The sequence below is a fragment of the Macrobrachium nipponense genome, chromosome 46 (assembly GCF_015104395.2).
Source record: "Macrobrachium nipponense isolate FS-2020 chromosome 46, ASM1510439v2, whole genome shotgun sequence".
Taxonomy (NCBI): Eukaryota; Metazoa; Arthropoda; class Malacostraca; order Decapoda; family Palaemonidae; genus Macrobrachium; species Macrobrachium nipponense.
The window spans coordinates 37,205,094-37,223,611 of NC_061106.1; the positions used below are offsets into that span (position 1 = coordinate 37,205,094).

General features: G+C 35.4%; 1 protein-coding gene across 1 annotated transcript in view; it reads right to left on the bottom strand.

The window, feature by feature from the left end:
• Positions 1–18,518, bottom strand: part of LOC135214918 (protein piccolo-like) — a 70,654-nt gene that overhangs the window by 30,295 nt on the left and 21,841 nt on the right. The window contains 1 exon segment of the mRNA XM_064249390.1: positions 2,606–2,703. Within this exon segment, the coding sequence (XP_064105460.1) occupies positions 2,606–2,703 (98 nt within the window).

Consider the following 18,518-nt stretch of genomic DNA (forward strand, 5'->3'; position numbering starts at 1 on the left):
TACTGTACATGCTTAGGATTATATTAACAGTGAAAGATGAGAACGAGACACTTTCTTACTTCAAGTTAGTCATGGATTATCTATACTGTAATTTCTATCTCACTTTCAAGCATTTGCATTGAAAGAAAAGTTCTTACATCTACAGAATACATATTCAACAAACAGAACTTTATATCGTCAGTCATAAATACACTACAAATGGTACACTACAGCTAACTACAAATCTACGACTAAAATTAGCATTCCTCGCGCGTATTGTTCCACAGGTGGACAAGGCATAGACAAATTTTTAAATACATTTGATTATGATACTGAAATAAGTATTGTTCATGGATTTTACACTTACTTGCCATTTTATAATTAATCAGTAAACTTGCACTTGAGCGTTAAAATCATCCCTAGAACATTTAATGAGAGATTACTTATATACATTAAAGATGAGAATAATTGATTGCTGATTATTGTTTCGTCACAGAAAGAACTACTAAAATTGAAATTTGTATTTTGGAAAAACTTTTCCAAGTTTTCATTGTTAAAGGCGTTAAATTCTGTAACAAAGTCAGAACCAAGACACCGGCGATTCTCGTAATTTTTTTTTTTTTTTTTTTTTTTTTTTCACGCCTCTGTCGAAGTCTGGAAGATGTAATTGTTTCGGATGAGCACGATGCACTATATTAATCCTACTACATAGACAACATTGCCTGAGACTAATAGAATCTTATTCTAAATTAAGGAAAAGGAAGATGGCGTTTTCATAACAACAGATGAGGTGTTCAGACATGACAAAGAATTCATGGTGATGTCATTGACAGGGAAGTTTGAGTTGAGGCAAACCTTTTGGAGGACAGAAGTTGTTATTATGATGTTGCATCACACACACACACACACAGAGAGAGAGAGAGAGAGAGAGAGAGAGAGAGAGAGAGGTTGTTATGTGTGAGTGTGTGTGTGGCTGTGGCTGAAAATCCGTACAAGAACGCCAGTTTGCATGTGTTCGATTACCTCCACACACAGATGTTTATGAACGTTTCCACATCTGTCTTCATTGCATATAATTATACAAGTGAAAGACGACACTTGCTGCTTCGTTCTCGGGGAAAAAAAAAAAAAAGCGCCGTTCACTGTAGGACTAATAATCTGTTATCCTGAAAATTGTTGGTGTACTACGAATTCTCTAGATTGTTGACAATGATTTATTACTCAAAGTAAGTCGGCGTCGGTGTCCGCCATTATGAGTTCATTTTTAATAAAACAAAAGTCGGTTATTTCGATATCATGACATCAAATCAGTCTGCACTTATTTTAATATAGGGATTTTCTTCGTATTGCTATTGTCTCTATTGTAATCTTATGAAATTTAACATTCTCATTTTTTAATTTTTTGAAGAAGTGTTGCTGAAGTTTTGAATATAATTTATTAAGTTTTGTCACGTTACCAAGTGCATGCGCTAACGTATGTGAAATTATTTACGTTTTACACATTTCACGCGTAAGTACGCTTTCTGTTACGGTTACACGAATACGAATTTGTTTGGTGCCTTATCCATCCCAGTCAGTTATATTAATGAGTTTTATGTAAGAACATTCGGACAAAGTGCGCAAGAAGTTTGTGAAATGTGGTGTTTCTTTAGTTGCTGTCAAATGAAAGTGGCAGCATTCCCGGTAAAACGTGGGAACGGAATTTGCTCGTGGGAAGTTATTCCTTTTCATTCCACGTAGACGTATGATGTTTTACCAGGTTCTACATTAAAAAAATATAGATGATTTATTTATTCATTTATTTTCTAATTCAATTCGTATTCGTTACTTTTCTTAAATAGCCAACCATTTTACTTTCAGTTGCTAGTGTACGCATGATTATTGTAAAATAAATTTTCGGTACATGATGTGTCCATGTTGTTTGTGTAGGACGGGGGCTTGATGGGTGGGTGCAAAAACCAGATAATGTTTTAACGTGGGAAAAGGATATGAATTTTTATAGTGTAGAAGTATAAGTAGTTGATTGACATAATGTAACTGGCGTTCTTAATGCGATAGATTGTTATTTATATTTAGTAACTGGCCTCTGTAAACGGCAAATAACAACTGACCACTTAATGACTCCGAACTTGTGAAATCGCTGTTTCATACAAACAGCAATTGTTATGTTATTGAAAATAAAGACATCATTCATACCCGAATATCAGTGATGTATAACGGTTTGGTTTCGAAATGAAAGCTTTGTATATATATTTTATCAATGTTAGACTAAGACTAGCAATTTATAAGAAATTAACTAAGGGTGCCATCCACTGAAATGATTACATTAGTATAGTTTGAGTTACTTCCTATAGAAATGTTCGTTGTCTATTATAAGCCTCGTGTTGTTTCCCATGATCGTCAAATAGTAGCTACTTTAAAAAATGTATTACATGTATTACTTATACTTCGTATAAGTAAAAATGTATATCACATGAATACGGTTATTTACAGCTCTGAAAATAATAATAATGATAATAATAATAATAATAATAATAATAATAGATGCTAATGAACAGACATGCTGTAGTGGGGACTTTTCATTCTCTTACGCTAGGCCGGAATTTGTTGTCGTTTTTGGACTTACATGTTGAGGTGTGGGTGGTGGTCGTTGGGGTCCGGACTTGCAGGAGCCGGGCGGCCATCTATCACCTCCATACTTCTGCAGCCCTCCCGCCCCACCACCTGTCACGAAGAGAAAAACAAAAGCAGGAATATTTAGATGGTTCCTCTTCATCCTTCCGAAGTGATTGCACACATACACACACACACATATATATAGATATATAAAGACAAATTCCACAAAGGAAAGACAAACGATGGATTTTGTCTTTATGTAAATATTCATCACGTTCCACATATTCGTGATTAAGTTATATACATATCTATGTTATATTACATACATACATACATACATACATACCATACATAGTACATATACCATATATAATATATATATATATATATATGTATATATATATATTATATTATTAATGATATTTATTATGCTTAAAACTTACATAAATCGAAAGCAGAGTTGTATCACTGAAAGCAGAGTTGTATTACTGAAATACCAGATGTATTACCAATACACCTGATGTGGGAAAATGACTTCTTGTCATACAAAAGATTTTCTAACTCAGTTACACATTATACAATGTAAATTGATTCCTCTTGATTTTCTATTTTGTAAAATATATAATAATAAAATGTGAGTAATGCTTATCCAAAAAATGCTATTTTTCTAATAATAGTCATATACAAATTAATAATCTTTGTTAAAGGGCCTTAAAATATAAATTATATAATTTTCGTACCAGAAATATAAGTTGTAAAACTATTTTCACAAATATATATATACACATTATGTATATATATATATTACAATATACATATTTATATATTATATATTTATATATATATATATATATATATCTTATATATATATATATATCAGCCTTTTGCTGCAGCCATCCCATATTATTTGCATAACTCATTCTACAATTTTAGCCCCAATATCATGAAATGCAACAAGACATCAAAACACGGCCGTGGACAAAGCCTTTTCAATTCACTCCATTGGCTTCATTCAACTCTGGTTAGACACATCGGCCCATCAATGGCTTTTGAACACACGCACCACAATAACAACAGTAACTAAAAAATCATTAAAAAAAAGAAAACAAAATACATATCCAAATCCCTTAACAATAACCACATGAAAGGCATTTGACTTTTATTTAACAATGACGAAAGAATGCTGTTCTGTTTCGACCAAGAGGAAATGTTGTTTGTGACTGAGGGATGCCTTGTTATATAGTTCCAACGGTCAACATTTTTACCGTAGTTATACATACTCTACATGTATGCCCGGCATGCGTTTGTATGAATTTCCTTTGTTCCTTTTCATTACGTACATTGAATGAGAGGTGACAGGTTTCATGCATTTCTCAAACAAAAGTTACAATGAAATCATGTTTTGTATCAGCACTCTGAAGTAGCTGTGCTGAATTTTTTAATCGTGGTTAATATCTGTTTATGGGCACTGATGAACTGTCCTCAAATATTGTGTCGTTTCGATTGTTAAAAGTAGTTAGCTGCTTGACAACTGCGCAAGTACTATGAGTTGTTATTAAGGCTTGTGCATTTTTATGGAAATTGGGGTAGAGGCAGTTTGTAGTGAAATGCTATGACAATTTACCGTAGACTTTATTGATGGTTTATAGTTCCACATCAAGCTGTCGAAATACTATTGCCATTAATGCTCATGACGAACGACCATGGTCGGTAGACATAATAACACAGAAAATCACGAAGAAATTAGGGAAATTATATATAAAAGAATGATGAAATGAAGAGAAAAATGATCGACAGGCAGGTGTTGAAAAATAAATTTTGCTTTCATAACATTTGAATTTGCTCTTTTCTCTTATTCTTCCCGGCAGTCATGGATGAAATGAAATGTGATTTGTGTGTGTGCCTGTCGGCCAACCGTCGAAAGAGAAATATACAAAACCCAGTAATTATCTTGGTGACCTAATGCCTATGATACGCAGATATTGGGAAATCAGTCATCTTAATTTTTTTTCAAATAAACTGTCTTTTTTTTTTCCAAGATTATCCCATGAAATCTCTGGGAATACCTGATAATCCTTTCCTAACACGTAGGATTATAGCGTGTAAAATGTAATCACTGCACGAGATCCCTATCAGATGGCCTGATCATAAAAAAAAATATGCTTGCGATATTGATACCCTAGAATTTTAATATAGTTTTTTGTTCTCTATATCTTAGAGAATTGTGCCCCTCTCCCTATTTATTTACCTGTTTTTATTTTTATATGATTCCTCTGTCTATTCCATTCTTTTAATGCAATATGCTGAAATGTTCATATCGAAAATAGTGTATTTCTTTCTTCTTGGCTGAAAGTGCCCCACTCCTTGGATTTTTAGCTTAAATTCAATTCCAGATGATAATTTATAAAGTGATTTGGGTATTATTACTAATATAAGAGATACGTTGCGTCATTATTAAGCGTAATATTCAAATTAAAGTAATTTTCAAGATCTGAAAGGGTAGTATAACATGCTTGCTTTAAGCGTTTATCGCCAAGGTTATATTTTTGTTAAATGTACTTACATAACCTTAACTAACAAATAAGGGGACTTTCAGGTCTGCTTCTTTCTAAAATTCTATATGTAAACTTTGTAGTCCGGTATCACAATTTTCCTTCGCTGCTCTGATCTGTCTCATATTAGATGTTCAAATTATAAGATAACTATTCGTAACATTGACATTGGTTAGATACAGAAAGCGGGGAACGATTTAGCTTTATTATTGATCAATCTAGCCACTTGAGAAATTGAGGGTTTTCATAGTATTCCAGAAATTGTCTGAAACTTATACTCAAATGATCATTTTTACATCTTAAAATTGTTATTTCGAATTGTGTGAATCGTAGACCATGAATGTTTTCGTCTCCTTGCACTTGGTGTGAGACGAGGACCCTGGAGAGAGAGAGAGAGAGAGAGAGAGAGAGAGAGAGAGAGAGAGAGAGAGAGAGTTCATCTGGCAGTCATTCATCACATCCTTCCCTGTGCTGAAGGAGGGCGTATATAGAGACCATTCACAAAGGCGCACAGAATATGAATCAAAAAGCATGGTCGTCGTCCGCGTCCTTCCTTCCCTAAATTGGATCACAGGCCGTCTACAATAGCTACGCCCTTCTGTATAAACCGTTCAGCTTAATATACAATGGGCGCTTCAAATGCTCCGGGAATTTCCTGAATCATCTCTAAATGTCACATTAGAACGAGATTCTCTCTCTCTCTCTCTATCTCTCTCTCTCTCTCAGCTCTTGAGGGTGTGTATATGCTTGCTTGTATTGCACGAATGCGGGAACGTGTATGCCCAGTGCAGAATTTAAAATGAAGAAAAATCAGTCGCCTCTGTCATATTGTGACCAGTTACTTTCCTGTAGATGACTGTAGTTTATACCTGAGATGGCATCGTAGAGTAATGGTACTCGATGTTGTTTAAATAACCATAATGGAAATGAGCACAGACTGGTGAAATTACAGAAATAAATGTCTGTCTCACGTGAAAGAAAGACCTAATTTTACCTATGTAATTATTTAGTGTATGTTTCTATCCATATGTATACACACACCATAACTATATATATATATATATATATATATATCTATATATATATATACATATATATATATATATATATATATATATATATATATATATATTAAATATAAATTAAGCGCAAACACTTGGATCAGCGGTAGTGGATCGGGAAGTGTGGTAAGCTTCGCCGATATGCAAGGTGCGCAACTTGCATTGTAACCACGACGGCCTTTGTAAAGTGTTAACTTTCCAACTTCCTTCATAACCTTTCCTAGTTGTGCTCTCCTCTCCCACACTTCGAAATCCTTGATTATATTCTGATGCAAGATAGAAATGAGTGAGTTAATAATAGTGATGATAATACTGATAAAGATAATAACAATAATTAGGAATTTTAGCCATTACTGTGTATATTCTGTCATCCGTATCTATTATGGTTATGAATATATAAATGTATATATATATAATTATATATATACATATATATATATATATATACATATATATATATATATATATATATATATACTATATATATATATATATATATATATATGTATCTATTTAAACGTTGTGTAATATATTTTATATAGGTATCGGTTTTCCCTTTTTCGCAAAATCTAATTTAGCGACTTGCGACCTAATTGCACATGGCTCGCATTGCATGATTGCCAAAAACAAAATCAAACTAAAGTGATGCAAACCCACGATCAAACATTATCCAATTGAATGGAGTTCGAAACAATTGAACTATTTATATCATCAAATTCTAATCATGTGAAATTCAAATTAAACTACACAATTATACATTCCATAACAGCAGACAAAAGCTTTTTTCAATATGTGGGTTTCTCTCTCTCTCTCTCTCTCTCTCTCTCTCTCTCTCTCTCTCTCTCTCTCTCTCTCTTGTGTATTTGAAAAAAAAATATTAGCATTTACTGATATAGAGTTGCTCTTGTGTGTACAATTGATATATATATATATATATATATTATATATATATATATATATATATATATATATATATATATATATATATATATATATATATTATATATATGTACATATATACATACTCGTACGTATACATATTATAGAAATAGATAAGCAACAAAGAGAGAGAGAGAGAGAGAGAGAGAGAGAGAGAGAGAGAGAGAGAGAGAGAGAGAGAGAGAGAGAGCACGTTTATAAGAAGAAGAAAATTAAATGAGTTCACATATCTCACGGGAAATCAGTCTTAATCTCTTGGGAAAGTTTTTATTGGGGGACGTCATAAAAGCAAATCACTCTGATGAGTGACAGCTTAAGAAGGCTTAGAGGTCAATCGCATGTAAACCTGGTTGTCGAATTTTGAAAGATTACCAATTTCACTTTGGTATGTGTATATATATATATATATATATATATATATATATATATATATATATATATATATATATATATATATATATATATATATATATATATATATATATATATATATATATATATATATATGAGAGAGAGAGAGAGAGAGAGAGAGAGAGAGAGAGAGAGAGAGAGAGAGAGAGAAATCGTTGGCAGTATCGGGGACGATTACGGCTCTGAATAAATGATTGTTTGCATTTTTTTCCTAAATGATTGACGAGGGCGCAAGGCGACAACAACAGTAAACCCCCAACCACATGCTCCTTAGCCTCGAATTGTGCCCCGCCATTAATCATTTATACATACTATATCATTAAGTGCGCTCTGTCACGCTCTCACAAGCAGACACTCCGCCGACTCGTGCCGAATATTATATGTAGCTTTGGACCACTTCTTCATTTTACCTCTCTCTCTCTCTCTCTCTCTCTCTCTCTCTCTCTCTCTCTCTCTCTCTCTCTCTCAGGATAAGTAGAACCATTCTTCACGCATAAAACGGCTATTCTCCCTCATATAAATTTAAGTGGCCAAGACCCTCTGCCAGTATTTCACATTTTCCACATACATAAATTGACATTTCTTTTGAGGCACACACCTTCAACTTGCTACTTGTCGTTATGGAAGAAAAAAAAAAGTTTAATTTCGTACCAAGTTTTTCTGCGGCAAACGTTAGTCATTTTTCGTAGAAGCTTCTAAACCTCGAAAATATAATCTGTCATGAACTGTTCATGTTCACCACCTATCCTTGCCTTGTGTGCTTTTGGGCTTCACTGACCATGCACATTTACGCCAAGTTGAAATTGATTGTCCTTTATTGGTCTACCATGCTAATTTTAGTCTCTCCTAAGTAAGGAAAAACTCCCTTTTTCTAATACCTCAGTCATTTCTTTCCTCACTTACTCTTCCTTTTTTAATGGGACGGGAAGAGAAGGTAACACTTTGGGATGAAAGAGCTAAGGAATGTGGTGTTTGAAAACTATTTTTTTTTTGTAAAGGGGGGAAACATTTTTTTATTTTTTTTTTAGTGGATGGAAACTTTTTTTTTTTCCTTTCACGGATAGAAGAAGCGAGAAAGACATTATAAATGGGAGTTGATGGGCGTTGCAGGCTCTCTGAACCCAATTACGCCCCACATGTACCATGTGGTTTTAGGAGAGGAATTGGGAGGGGAATCGGGAGAGGATGATACAGGGGATGGTACTTGGAAGGATGAGAAAGGGGGAGGGGGGTTAGCGAGGGAGTCTTAACAAACGACGAATGGGGTGGGCGGTCAACCAGTGGCCTGTCAATTGCGCGAGACTTAATGATAAACAAAATGCTTCAGCCATTTGACGAACAGAAAACTATGCCTGCGATGGAGAGTACTCACTGTGCATGAACAAATTGCTCAAAGTCCTTCCGACGAGCAATTGTGATGGATGGAGAAACGGGCTGTGCTTGGTAAATAGATGTTCGTTCTTGATGACTTGGCATTTAGAATATGCAAACAATTTGTTGTAGCGGGTGCAAAACATTTGCGAAAATAAATGGCCGTCCCTTGGAGTGCATAGATATGTAGGACTTGTAATTTGTACAGCGAGACAGAGTTAGTGGAGAGAGAGAGAGAGAGTAAAGGAACTATATATATATATATATAATCTATATATATATATTAATATATATATCTATATATATATATATATATATATATACTATATATATATATCATAAAGCTGTATAAATATTAGTTTCTTTCGATCACCAAAAATGTGAGTAATAAATTCTAAGAAATATATAGTTATTTATATCAGTTTTGTAATATTCTTTATATTTAAGACAGAAATGGTTAAAGAATTATATTTCGGCGTATTATAATTCGTTTATTTTGGAATTCGCGGTGCGTTAGATTTTCAAAATATATATTCTGTAGATTTACCAAATGCAAAACAGGGTATGAAAAATACAGGGGAAAAAACTATACATCACAGAAATGCTGAATTTGACTTTTGAAAATTTCCCGCTCGTATATTTTGGACGTCCATTATAGCATCATTATGAGCTGCCATGATTTTAGACCACAGCTGCCATTTCTATCAAATATACAAAGAAACTTAGAGTACGTAAATAGTAAAGGGGGAGGGGAGGGGAGGTGGGGGCGTGGGACGACGACTCTTTAATAAAGAAGAGATACGAGACTAATGGTGTCTCGTAAGACATACGAACGCTTACTGAATTTTGTTTCATTTCTCTAACTTGAACAAATAGGTATTTGATGAGTGTATCAATTTCAAATTACGAAGGTATTAGTTATTTACTTTGTTCTTCCTGGTGGATTTATATTGTTTTTAATCTCTAGTGACACGTTGTCTTGTATCCTCATCGGTAATAATTATTTCTTGGGGCAAGTGTTACCTTGCATCATAATGCCATCATTAGCTATGATTTGCAAAGGAAAAGACGTCTTCATCCATCTCCAGTGTTTAGATTCTATGTTGGAATATATTGTATTGCATTACCATCGATAATTTTCTTTGGAGGATTTTTTTGTCTTTATTGTTTGCATCACTAGAGCTTTTTTGTTTTAGTTGAAGGATCATAAAGACTGAACTGATTGGTGTAATCCAAGGTATGTATCTTATAGGGAGTCTGCATATGAAGAGACAGGAGCGGAAAATGACAGTCAGAGGTAACTTTAAAAAAAAAATAAAATAGAAAACAACTACTCTGATAGGCAAGAACAAAGTTTGACTTAAATATTTGAATATTTCCACTCTACTGAAAATATTAGTCACAATTTTACATATTGTTAGGCCTTATCAAATTAGACTCCTAATAGGTCCTAAATGTGTTCTGTAATTTGTGCTGCCTTAATATACTATATCTTCAAAACAAGAAGACCCAATTTTTCACTAATATTAGTCTGCCTTGCTTACTTGCTTCCCCTTTACGGCAATTGATAAGAGAAACAAAACCAAGTTTTATCTTATTGAGAGAGAAGTGATCATATCAGATTTATCACATCGGAGAATTCTTGGATTTTACTCGATACACTTGCGCCCCTGCAACCTGCTCATTTTCTTAGTCGGCATGATTCGGTGTCACTTCATCCTAAACAAACGAGCAAAATAACGGAACACCAAAATTTGCATGCTGCATTATCGAATATATGATGTTTGTTTATTTGTTCCAGATAGGAAAAAAAAAGTTATAGAGGGAAAACACCTGAAAAAAAATGGCCAAAGAGCAGTGGAAATAGATGATTTAATTTTGGGGAAATTTTAAGGTCAGTTCTACGAGACGACACAAAGGCTCGCTTGAGTCACCAGTGGTTGAACAATTGGTATTAGTGTTATAGCGTAGTGTAATGGCGCTGAATGACCAGTCGATGTCACTGTGGCTGCGCTGTACATCCTAGACTCTCGATTCCTACCTAGTGCAGAATATTCCATCTCTCTCCGGCTCGTAGGAGCCCCAGGGTACATCGTATTATTAAAAATTCCTCGTAATTTCAGATATGTTATTCGTTGTGTAAATTCCTTGCAAAAAAGATTTCGTGAAAATATGAAAGAAAAGGGCAACAGAAAATTGACACCTGTTTGTTTAATGGTCATATGTTTGCCTGAACGTACATTTACACGTAATTACAGTTTTTTTTGCTTTTTTTGACTAATGGTCGTGGGAAGAAGCATTTAATGCTGCATTTGCCATCTCGTTTTTGCGCAGCCACCCCTCGCGCCACTTGCTCACATTACCATCATTTTCCCGCACATCCTTCACTTCAGGTGCATCCTTTATTTCATTCCTGTAATCTCATCCATTCCGACCCCTCTTAATCCACCTGTCAACTGTTTATTCCTCCCCTTTTCTCTCCTCCCAAGTCCAACTCTCTCTCTCTCTCTCTCTCTCTCTCTCTCTCTCTCTGCTCCTAACCTAGTAACTGCATTTCCTACTCTCTCTAATCATTCCATCATTGCATTCAATTCTCTCTCCCTCCCTTCCTCCCTACCCTCCCTCTCTCCCTCACCTCACAACAAGCCTTCCCCCCCCCCCCACCCCCTCTCCTATCTTCCTACCTATCGTCCTTGATCCGAGGCGTGACTCGAGTAACCGACATATATCGACCAAGAGTTGAAAAGTCATTTAACAGTATGCAAATGAACCACGATTATTGACTTGCAATCCCTACAACCCCTCCCCTCCCCCTCCCCCTCCCCCTCCCCGTCACTCACAACCCACCCTCCCATCCCCGATGCCACCCCCAATAACCATTACGCCATTCTTGCCCTCCTCCTCCTCCCCCCTCCCCCCCCCTCTCTTCTGCAGCTGATGGGACCCCAGACTCACTTAATGCCCCTCTACCCTTCTTCTACTCTTCCCCGTCCCCCATCACTTCCCTCCCTCATCTAACCTCTGCCATCAGGAAATATTATGACAGATAGAATGAATCTAAAGGACAGCCACTAAGTGGAAGCGTGTGTCTCTGTGTTTGAGAGAGAGAGAGAGAGAGAGAGAGAGAGAGAGAGAGACCCACATTAGATGATTATGCACAGAAGTGCCACTCTTGCGAAGGTGTAATTGCAGAAATTGAGTGACATATGTAAATAGTGAATTAAACTAATTTACCAGGAGGACATTGATTAAATTAACTTAAATTCACACATAATTTCATATAGCCAACGCAAGCGTTAGAGGGAAATGTAAGGTTAACCTTTTCAGTTTTATTCTAACAAATGTTGCCAAATTTGAAAAATGATAAAGTTCTTCATTACACTTCTTCCATGTCAGTGCAGAGTAGCCATGGAAGGGGATAACTGCCGTTTTCGGATTGATGATATTTACACAAGAATTAAAGGTACAGCCCATGTCACTAGCTAGAAAAAGAAAGTACCCTTTCGGTGTATGGGACCTTTCCCGGCACATGGAAATTATTGGAATCTGCCTGCTAGCTAACAGCATAGCAAACTCTTTGAAAACACGCGCATTATACTTACAGATTTTATGTAGTTATGTACGCATGTATGTAGTCTAAAATTATTTCATAGAGCTTTCTGCTTCTCCACCGAATGATCAATCTCAAGTGTTAGATTTGGAAATACCATGGATTGTTTTATTTTAACAGAACAAATGATAATATACTATTAATAATAACAGTAATGGTGATTAATCAGAATGCCTTGAAATAATGCCAGTTTTAGTGATGATTGCTATTCTGGTATAAAAACATATGTTAATTTCAGTTTTATTTCATTACTGGTGTAATAATTATAATCATTTCACTGTTCCATGGAACAGCGTACATCAATGAAATCCTTTTTAAAGTTTCTATGCAATTATTGCATCTTTCCATTAAATGTTGTTCATTAAACGTCACATATTTTCTTGAGGTGAGCAGTTGTATTATTATATCGTTCCTTTAGATGAAGTTTACTCCGGGGAAATTTATGGATTAGTCTTTCGCTGTCTCTTCAAGTTGTTATATTCGCATTTATTTTATGGGCAACGTATCACCTCAGTATTTCTCAAAGATGTTGTCGTTTTTAGCAGAGCATCCGCTCAAAAATGCTGATAAAGAGTTGATTAATTGTTACAACATTCGCTGTATTTCCAGAGAATTGTCGCATTAGTACTTCACCATTTCCAGTAAAGTGATAAAGTGACTGCTGTTGCGTTATTTCTCCGCTCCTGTAAAATGATCCATTAATTTGAGATTGATGCAGCGGCAGACGCACTCATTACGCTTTAAGGATTATTTGCCCCTTTTTAGCTTACTTCCTTTTATAATGATGAATGAGAGAGCTCCTGGCATTTCTTGACTTTTGCGTTAACAGCAATACTGTGATTTAATTTGACTTCGAAGTGAGCATTTAATATTCGCGTTGTGTATTCCTTGTAACTTTCTGAAGTAGTTTTGAGAGGGATTTGAAGCCAAAATAAAGTTTCATCTCTGATTTTAAACAATGCTGCTTGTAACATCACACTGGTCATCATATGACGCTTAAACGCTTAACGAATTACGTGTGTTATTTATCTTAGGCGCAAGAAATTTTGAAGTTTTTATGCTTTATAGCTGGTTGAAATTGATTCTTTTATTCTTTATCTTATTTAGTTACCCACTCGTTACTCGTGATTTTCTTTTCAGTCGGAAAGTTAATCATTTAGAAATAACTGCAGAAACGCCGCTAATAAATACGAGCTGTCACACGTGTTACTGGTGAAGCTATAGACTGATGTGTATCGACAAGGTCATGTATACTCAAACATGAACATTGGCGCAAATTATGTTGTGTCGTCAGCAATGGAATCACCACTGAAGGTATTTTCAGGTGCCTCTTCTAAAGAATGCCTGAGCGGACAGGTTGCGAAGTCCCCGAAAAACACACACAAAAGGAAAGAAAAAAAAAAAAAAAAAGACAGCCACACGGACAGAAAACGTAATTCCTTAATAAAAATCCATTATATTTGTCAAGGCAGGTAGCACGAATTGAGAATTGCGGCGCAAGTTTTATTCCAGAAATGGAATGGTCAACAACCCAATCTACAGTTTATCATCGGAAACATTCTGTTTACTTGTAACCAGCATAATCCGCACCGATGATTGGAGGACATTTAGCCTCCAATTGCATCTCGACCAATCAAGAGTGGTGTCACTTTCTGTTTGACCAGCCAGAATTTATTTCGTTTTCTGCCTTCGTTGCCAATGAATAGAAATGAAAAGAAAAAAAAAATTGTCGTTCTTTTGTTTGGAACTCTGTATTGAATTAATGAGTTTGTTTTTTTCTTTCGGTGCCTTTATAGCCTTTGAATTTTCTTTGGAAAAATACATTGGGAAAAAGGAGCTTCAGAACAGTACAGTCACATTACACAATTACACATTACAAGCAACAAATGGCAATTTTTCAAAGCAATATCGCTGAACAGATATTTACAAGTGCCAGATATAAGCGATTTTTTGTAATTTCATCTTATAACAGCAAGAACTCAGCATCGCGTAATATGATCGTCATAGAAAGTAAAATCGGAGAACATAAGCAATAGGAATCTGACCCCATCCCATTCGAGAGACCCAACAAACACAGCGACATCGGCAGAAACAAATACTTTTTTGTCTTTTTTCCCCTTTTTTTTTCTTTTTTTACTGCAGCAGCAAAAACTGCAATAACGTTAATTTCTGGATCAACCATTTATATCGAAACTATTCAGAATGTGACCAAGTTTTTGTGACATTGCAGTTGGGGGGCCCCCAAGCATTCAGGCAATAAAGCACAACGGGGGGGAGGACCCCCACCCCCTCCCCACCCACCCTCTCTTTCATAGCTAGCTAGCCAGCTACCTAGTCCCTCCTCTCTCCTCTCTTCTCGCTCTCTCTCTCTCTCTCTCGCTCTAGTAAGATTGGAAATCATTCATTTTCGATAAGCCAAGTAATATTCTAATTTGTTCACTGAATTCCTCTATATTGCTAGCATTGTTTATTGTATTCATTTATTTATCGAGCTATCTCATAAATTCATTTATTACAAGTTCACTAGTAATGAGTCAGTCATACCCTTTGTCTTTCTAAGCCTTTGTCAAATATGCATCGATAAAAAAAAATTATGAATAAAAAGAAATTCCTACCGTTACACGAATAACCATACAGGTTGATCCGCGAGCCTATTATAAATCTTGAAATATCGGACAATCATTTTTGGCTCTTATTTGAAAAATATTCGTTCCTTATAGGTGTGACGCACGCACGCACCCCCATATATATATATATATATATATATATATATATATATATATATATATATATATATATATATATATATATATATATATATATATATATATATATATATATATAATGTTATATGACAGATTGATTGATTATGGCAGGCGGTTCCGCAAAGGTACAGAAGGATTATTTAGAATAAAGGAAGTAACTCGGTATTCAATTTAGAAATTGATTATCGAGTATAATCCATGCCCAGAGGCTTAATAATTATCGTGGTGAGCCTTATTATCAGGACTTCGAAATATATAGCGTTAAGTATCTGTGGATAACGATGTATATTCTTGAAGAAAAAAGGGTCGAATAAAGTACGTAAACGGTCTTTCTCCCTCAAATTGAATAAGTTCTGGTGCGTCTTCCCTCTCGCTTTCCCCTCGTCATAAAATGCAGCGCTTAATGTACTATGAGCTTGACAATGGCGGTTCCCCTCTAACGTGAATCATACGGGTCGGGGGGGAATAGAGGTTGACGGCTTCTCAATTGCCGTCGCATTTATGACATGGTAATAGGTGCATTTACCCCGGTAATCAAAAAATCCTCAGACCAGACGTGCTGTTTCGAAGCGGACGGACGGACGGTCTCGTCCCTTCCTGGCCGCCGACGCTGTTACACTAGCTATCTGCCGCTATCCTGGCACGCACCCGCTGTGCATTTAGTCAGTCCGTGGCTCCAGACCGCACAGTTCCGTAGGGTTGTGGTAAAAAGCCCATCTATCCGTGGCGTTGTGGATGCGGCCCAATTTGTTACCTGTGCCGCAGCGTAGTTTGGCCCCAATTTATCCAGGTTTCGGTCAAATGGGAAGTTCCAGGACGGGCATTTCCAGGATGGTATTCTCCGTTTTCTTCTTCCTTTGCTCTGGTTGTTTTGGGGTTTGAAATATTCCAACTAGGTTACGTTTTGCGTGTGCGTGTCTGTTTATGTGTAAGCTGTGGCCTAGATACCGGTAACCCCCACTCCCTAAAACAAAAAACAAAACAAAAAAAAGACAGGGAGCTTCCGATAGCTAGAAAAATTTCATGAAAATTCCCAAGTATTTTCGCTGGTCTACAGCAGAGAATTCATCAAACCATGAGAGTATTTGCACGATATATATATATATATATATATATATATATATATATATATATATATATATATATATATATATATATATATGTATATATATTGTGTGTGTGTATGTGAGAGAGAGAGAGAGAGAGAGAGAGAGAGAGAGAGAGTTAGCATCAGCTGTATATCTATACGCACCATTAATACTGAAAATGAGAAAATTCATCACGCTATCCAAATGGACAGCGATGAGTCTCGCCATTAACAATGGATTCCCATGACATTCACAGATCAACAAAATGCCGTGGGATCCGCTGCTTAAAGCGACGCCAGGGTAATGAAACACGATCGGTGGCCTAATCTATTGACAAAGCCACTCTTAAAAAGACGTACAGCCCCTATATTGCCATTTAATTCTAATAACTATCACTAGGTGTTTTGTGTGCTTAACAGTGAATTGAGCGTCTACATATTTATCCGGTCCATTTAGAATTCGTAAAATGCTGCAAATGAAACTGTATAGCTTGGGGAATTTCGGAAGAAGATTTTTCTTTCGTTTCAATGTAAATATACTTGTTGCTATTTCCAGTGTATATATTTCCTATTTTCGTTGTTCTCAAGTATCTAAAGTATACTCATTAATGTTATTATTTATATGCAAATATTTTTTTTTATTTTGAATGAACATACTTCAGTTAAATTTGGTATTATTCGTTATAAGCTCCCCGTTTCCTTTTCAGTACCTGATAAGCCCTTTTTCAACATTGTGTGAATGTTTATCATTTTTACGCTGAAACAAATCACCACTTTGTAATAAGCTGAATTTTGATTGGTGTTCTCCCCGTTACATAAACAGACCATTTTAAAATAATCTCTGTATTTGATTCTCCTTCGTTGATTCTACAACGCTAAATAGCAAAATAAATCAGTCGGGCAGTGGTACTCATAAAATAAAGCTAATTCTGACTTATGCTCTTGATTGTGTCTATGACTTTGTTTTGTAACGCCTGTATATACCTATTTAAACCCAATCAATTCCTCTTCAGTCTACTGATTGTTGATCTAAAGGTCTCTGGTGGATCTATTATTCCTTCATCCCTTACAGATTGAACCTCCAGGGTATTTTCCTTGCTTTGGAAAACTACTCAAACTTCTCTCAAATTATTTTGGTTGGAATAATTTTCTAATTATTTTTAATATAAAATACCATATTTTTATCAGTGAAATGGTCTAGAACTTTAATCCGTCGTCACATTGTTGAAATGAATTCTTCTGTTAGTCTGCGGTTTGATATATAAGATGGATCCATTAGAGATAAGAGATTACCATTAAAGCTTAGTAAAAGGGGAAAAAAAATTATACTTTTGTGACTAATGTGCAGTGTTTTTATAATTACTGGGAGAGCTACAATATGAAAACTATTTTTTTAATAGCGCTAAAGGCAAAAGCAGTGTATCAAGTAAGTTACCATTTACTTATCACAATATGCTATTTTTCCCCTTATACAATCTCGGTTATCTTTCATTCAGATGCCATAAACACACCAGAACTTTAATGACGATAAAAGTTCTCATTCCAGTGTAGTAGGTACGTAGGGTGCTAGACGAGTGAGATAAACAGCGCGTTCTCGAGGAAGTGAATTTTACATGACGTTGAATAATAGCACATTCCTTTTCAAAATCGGTGATTTTTTATCATTATTTATAAAATGTTCTCTCGTATTCAGAAAGCTTGTAGAACCCGAGTGTTAATACTTATTTATTTGCCTTGAGAAAATTGTAGCCATTAGCCTTATTTGTATGGAAGATGATCTTCTAACAGGTAATCAATCAGACGGCGTGATAAAATGGTTTGATATCTGATTTAAGCATACTTGTGCATTTATATATATATATATATATATATATATATATATATATATATATATATATCTATATACTATATAGTATATATTATATGAGAGAGAGAGAGCGAGAGAGAGTGTGAGGGAGATAGAGAGAGAGAGAGAGAGAGAGAGAGAGAGAGAAGAGAGAGAGCTCTTAAAAAAAACAGTTCAAACAACACCCGTGTAAACCCATGCAACTTTTAGACCCCTAAAACAAGCAACCTGGAATCCCTTCTTGCTCGCTGGAAATTCCTAAAACAGAAAATAACAAGGGT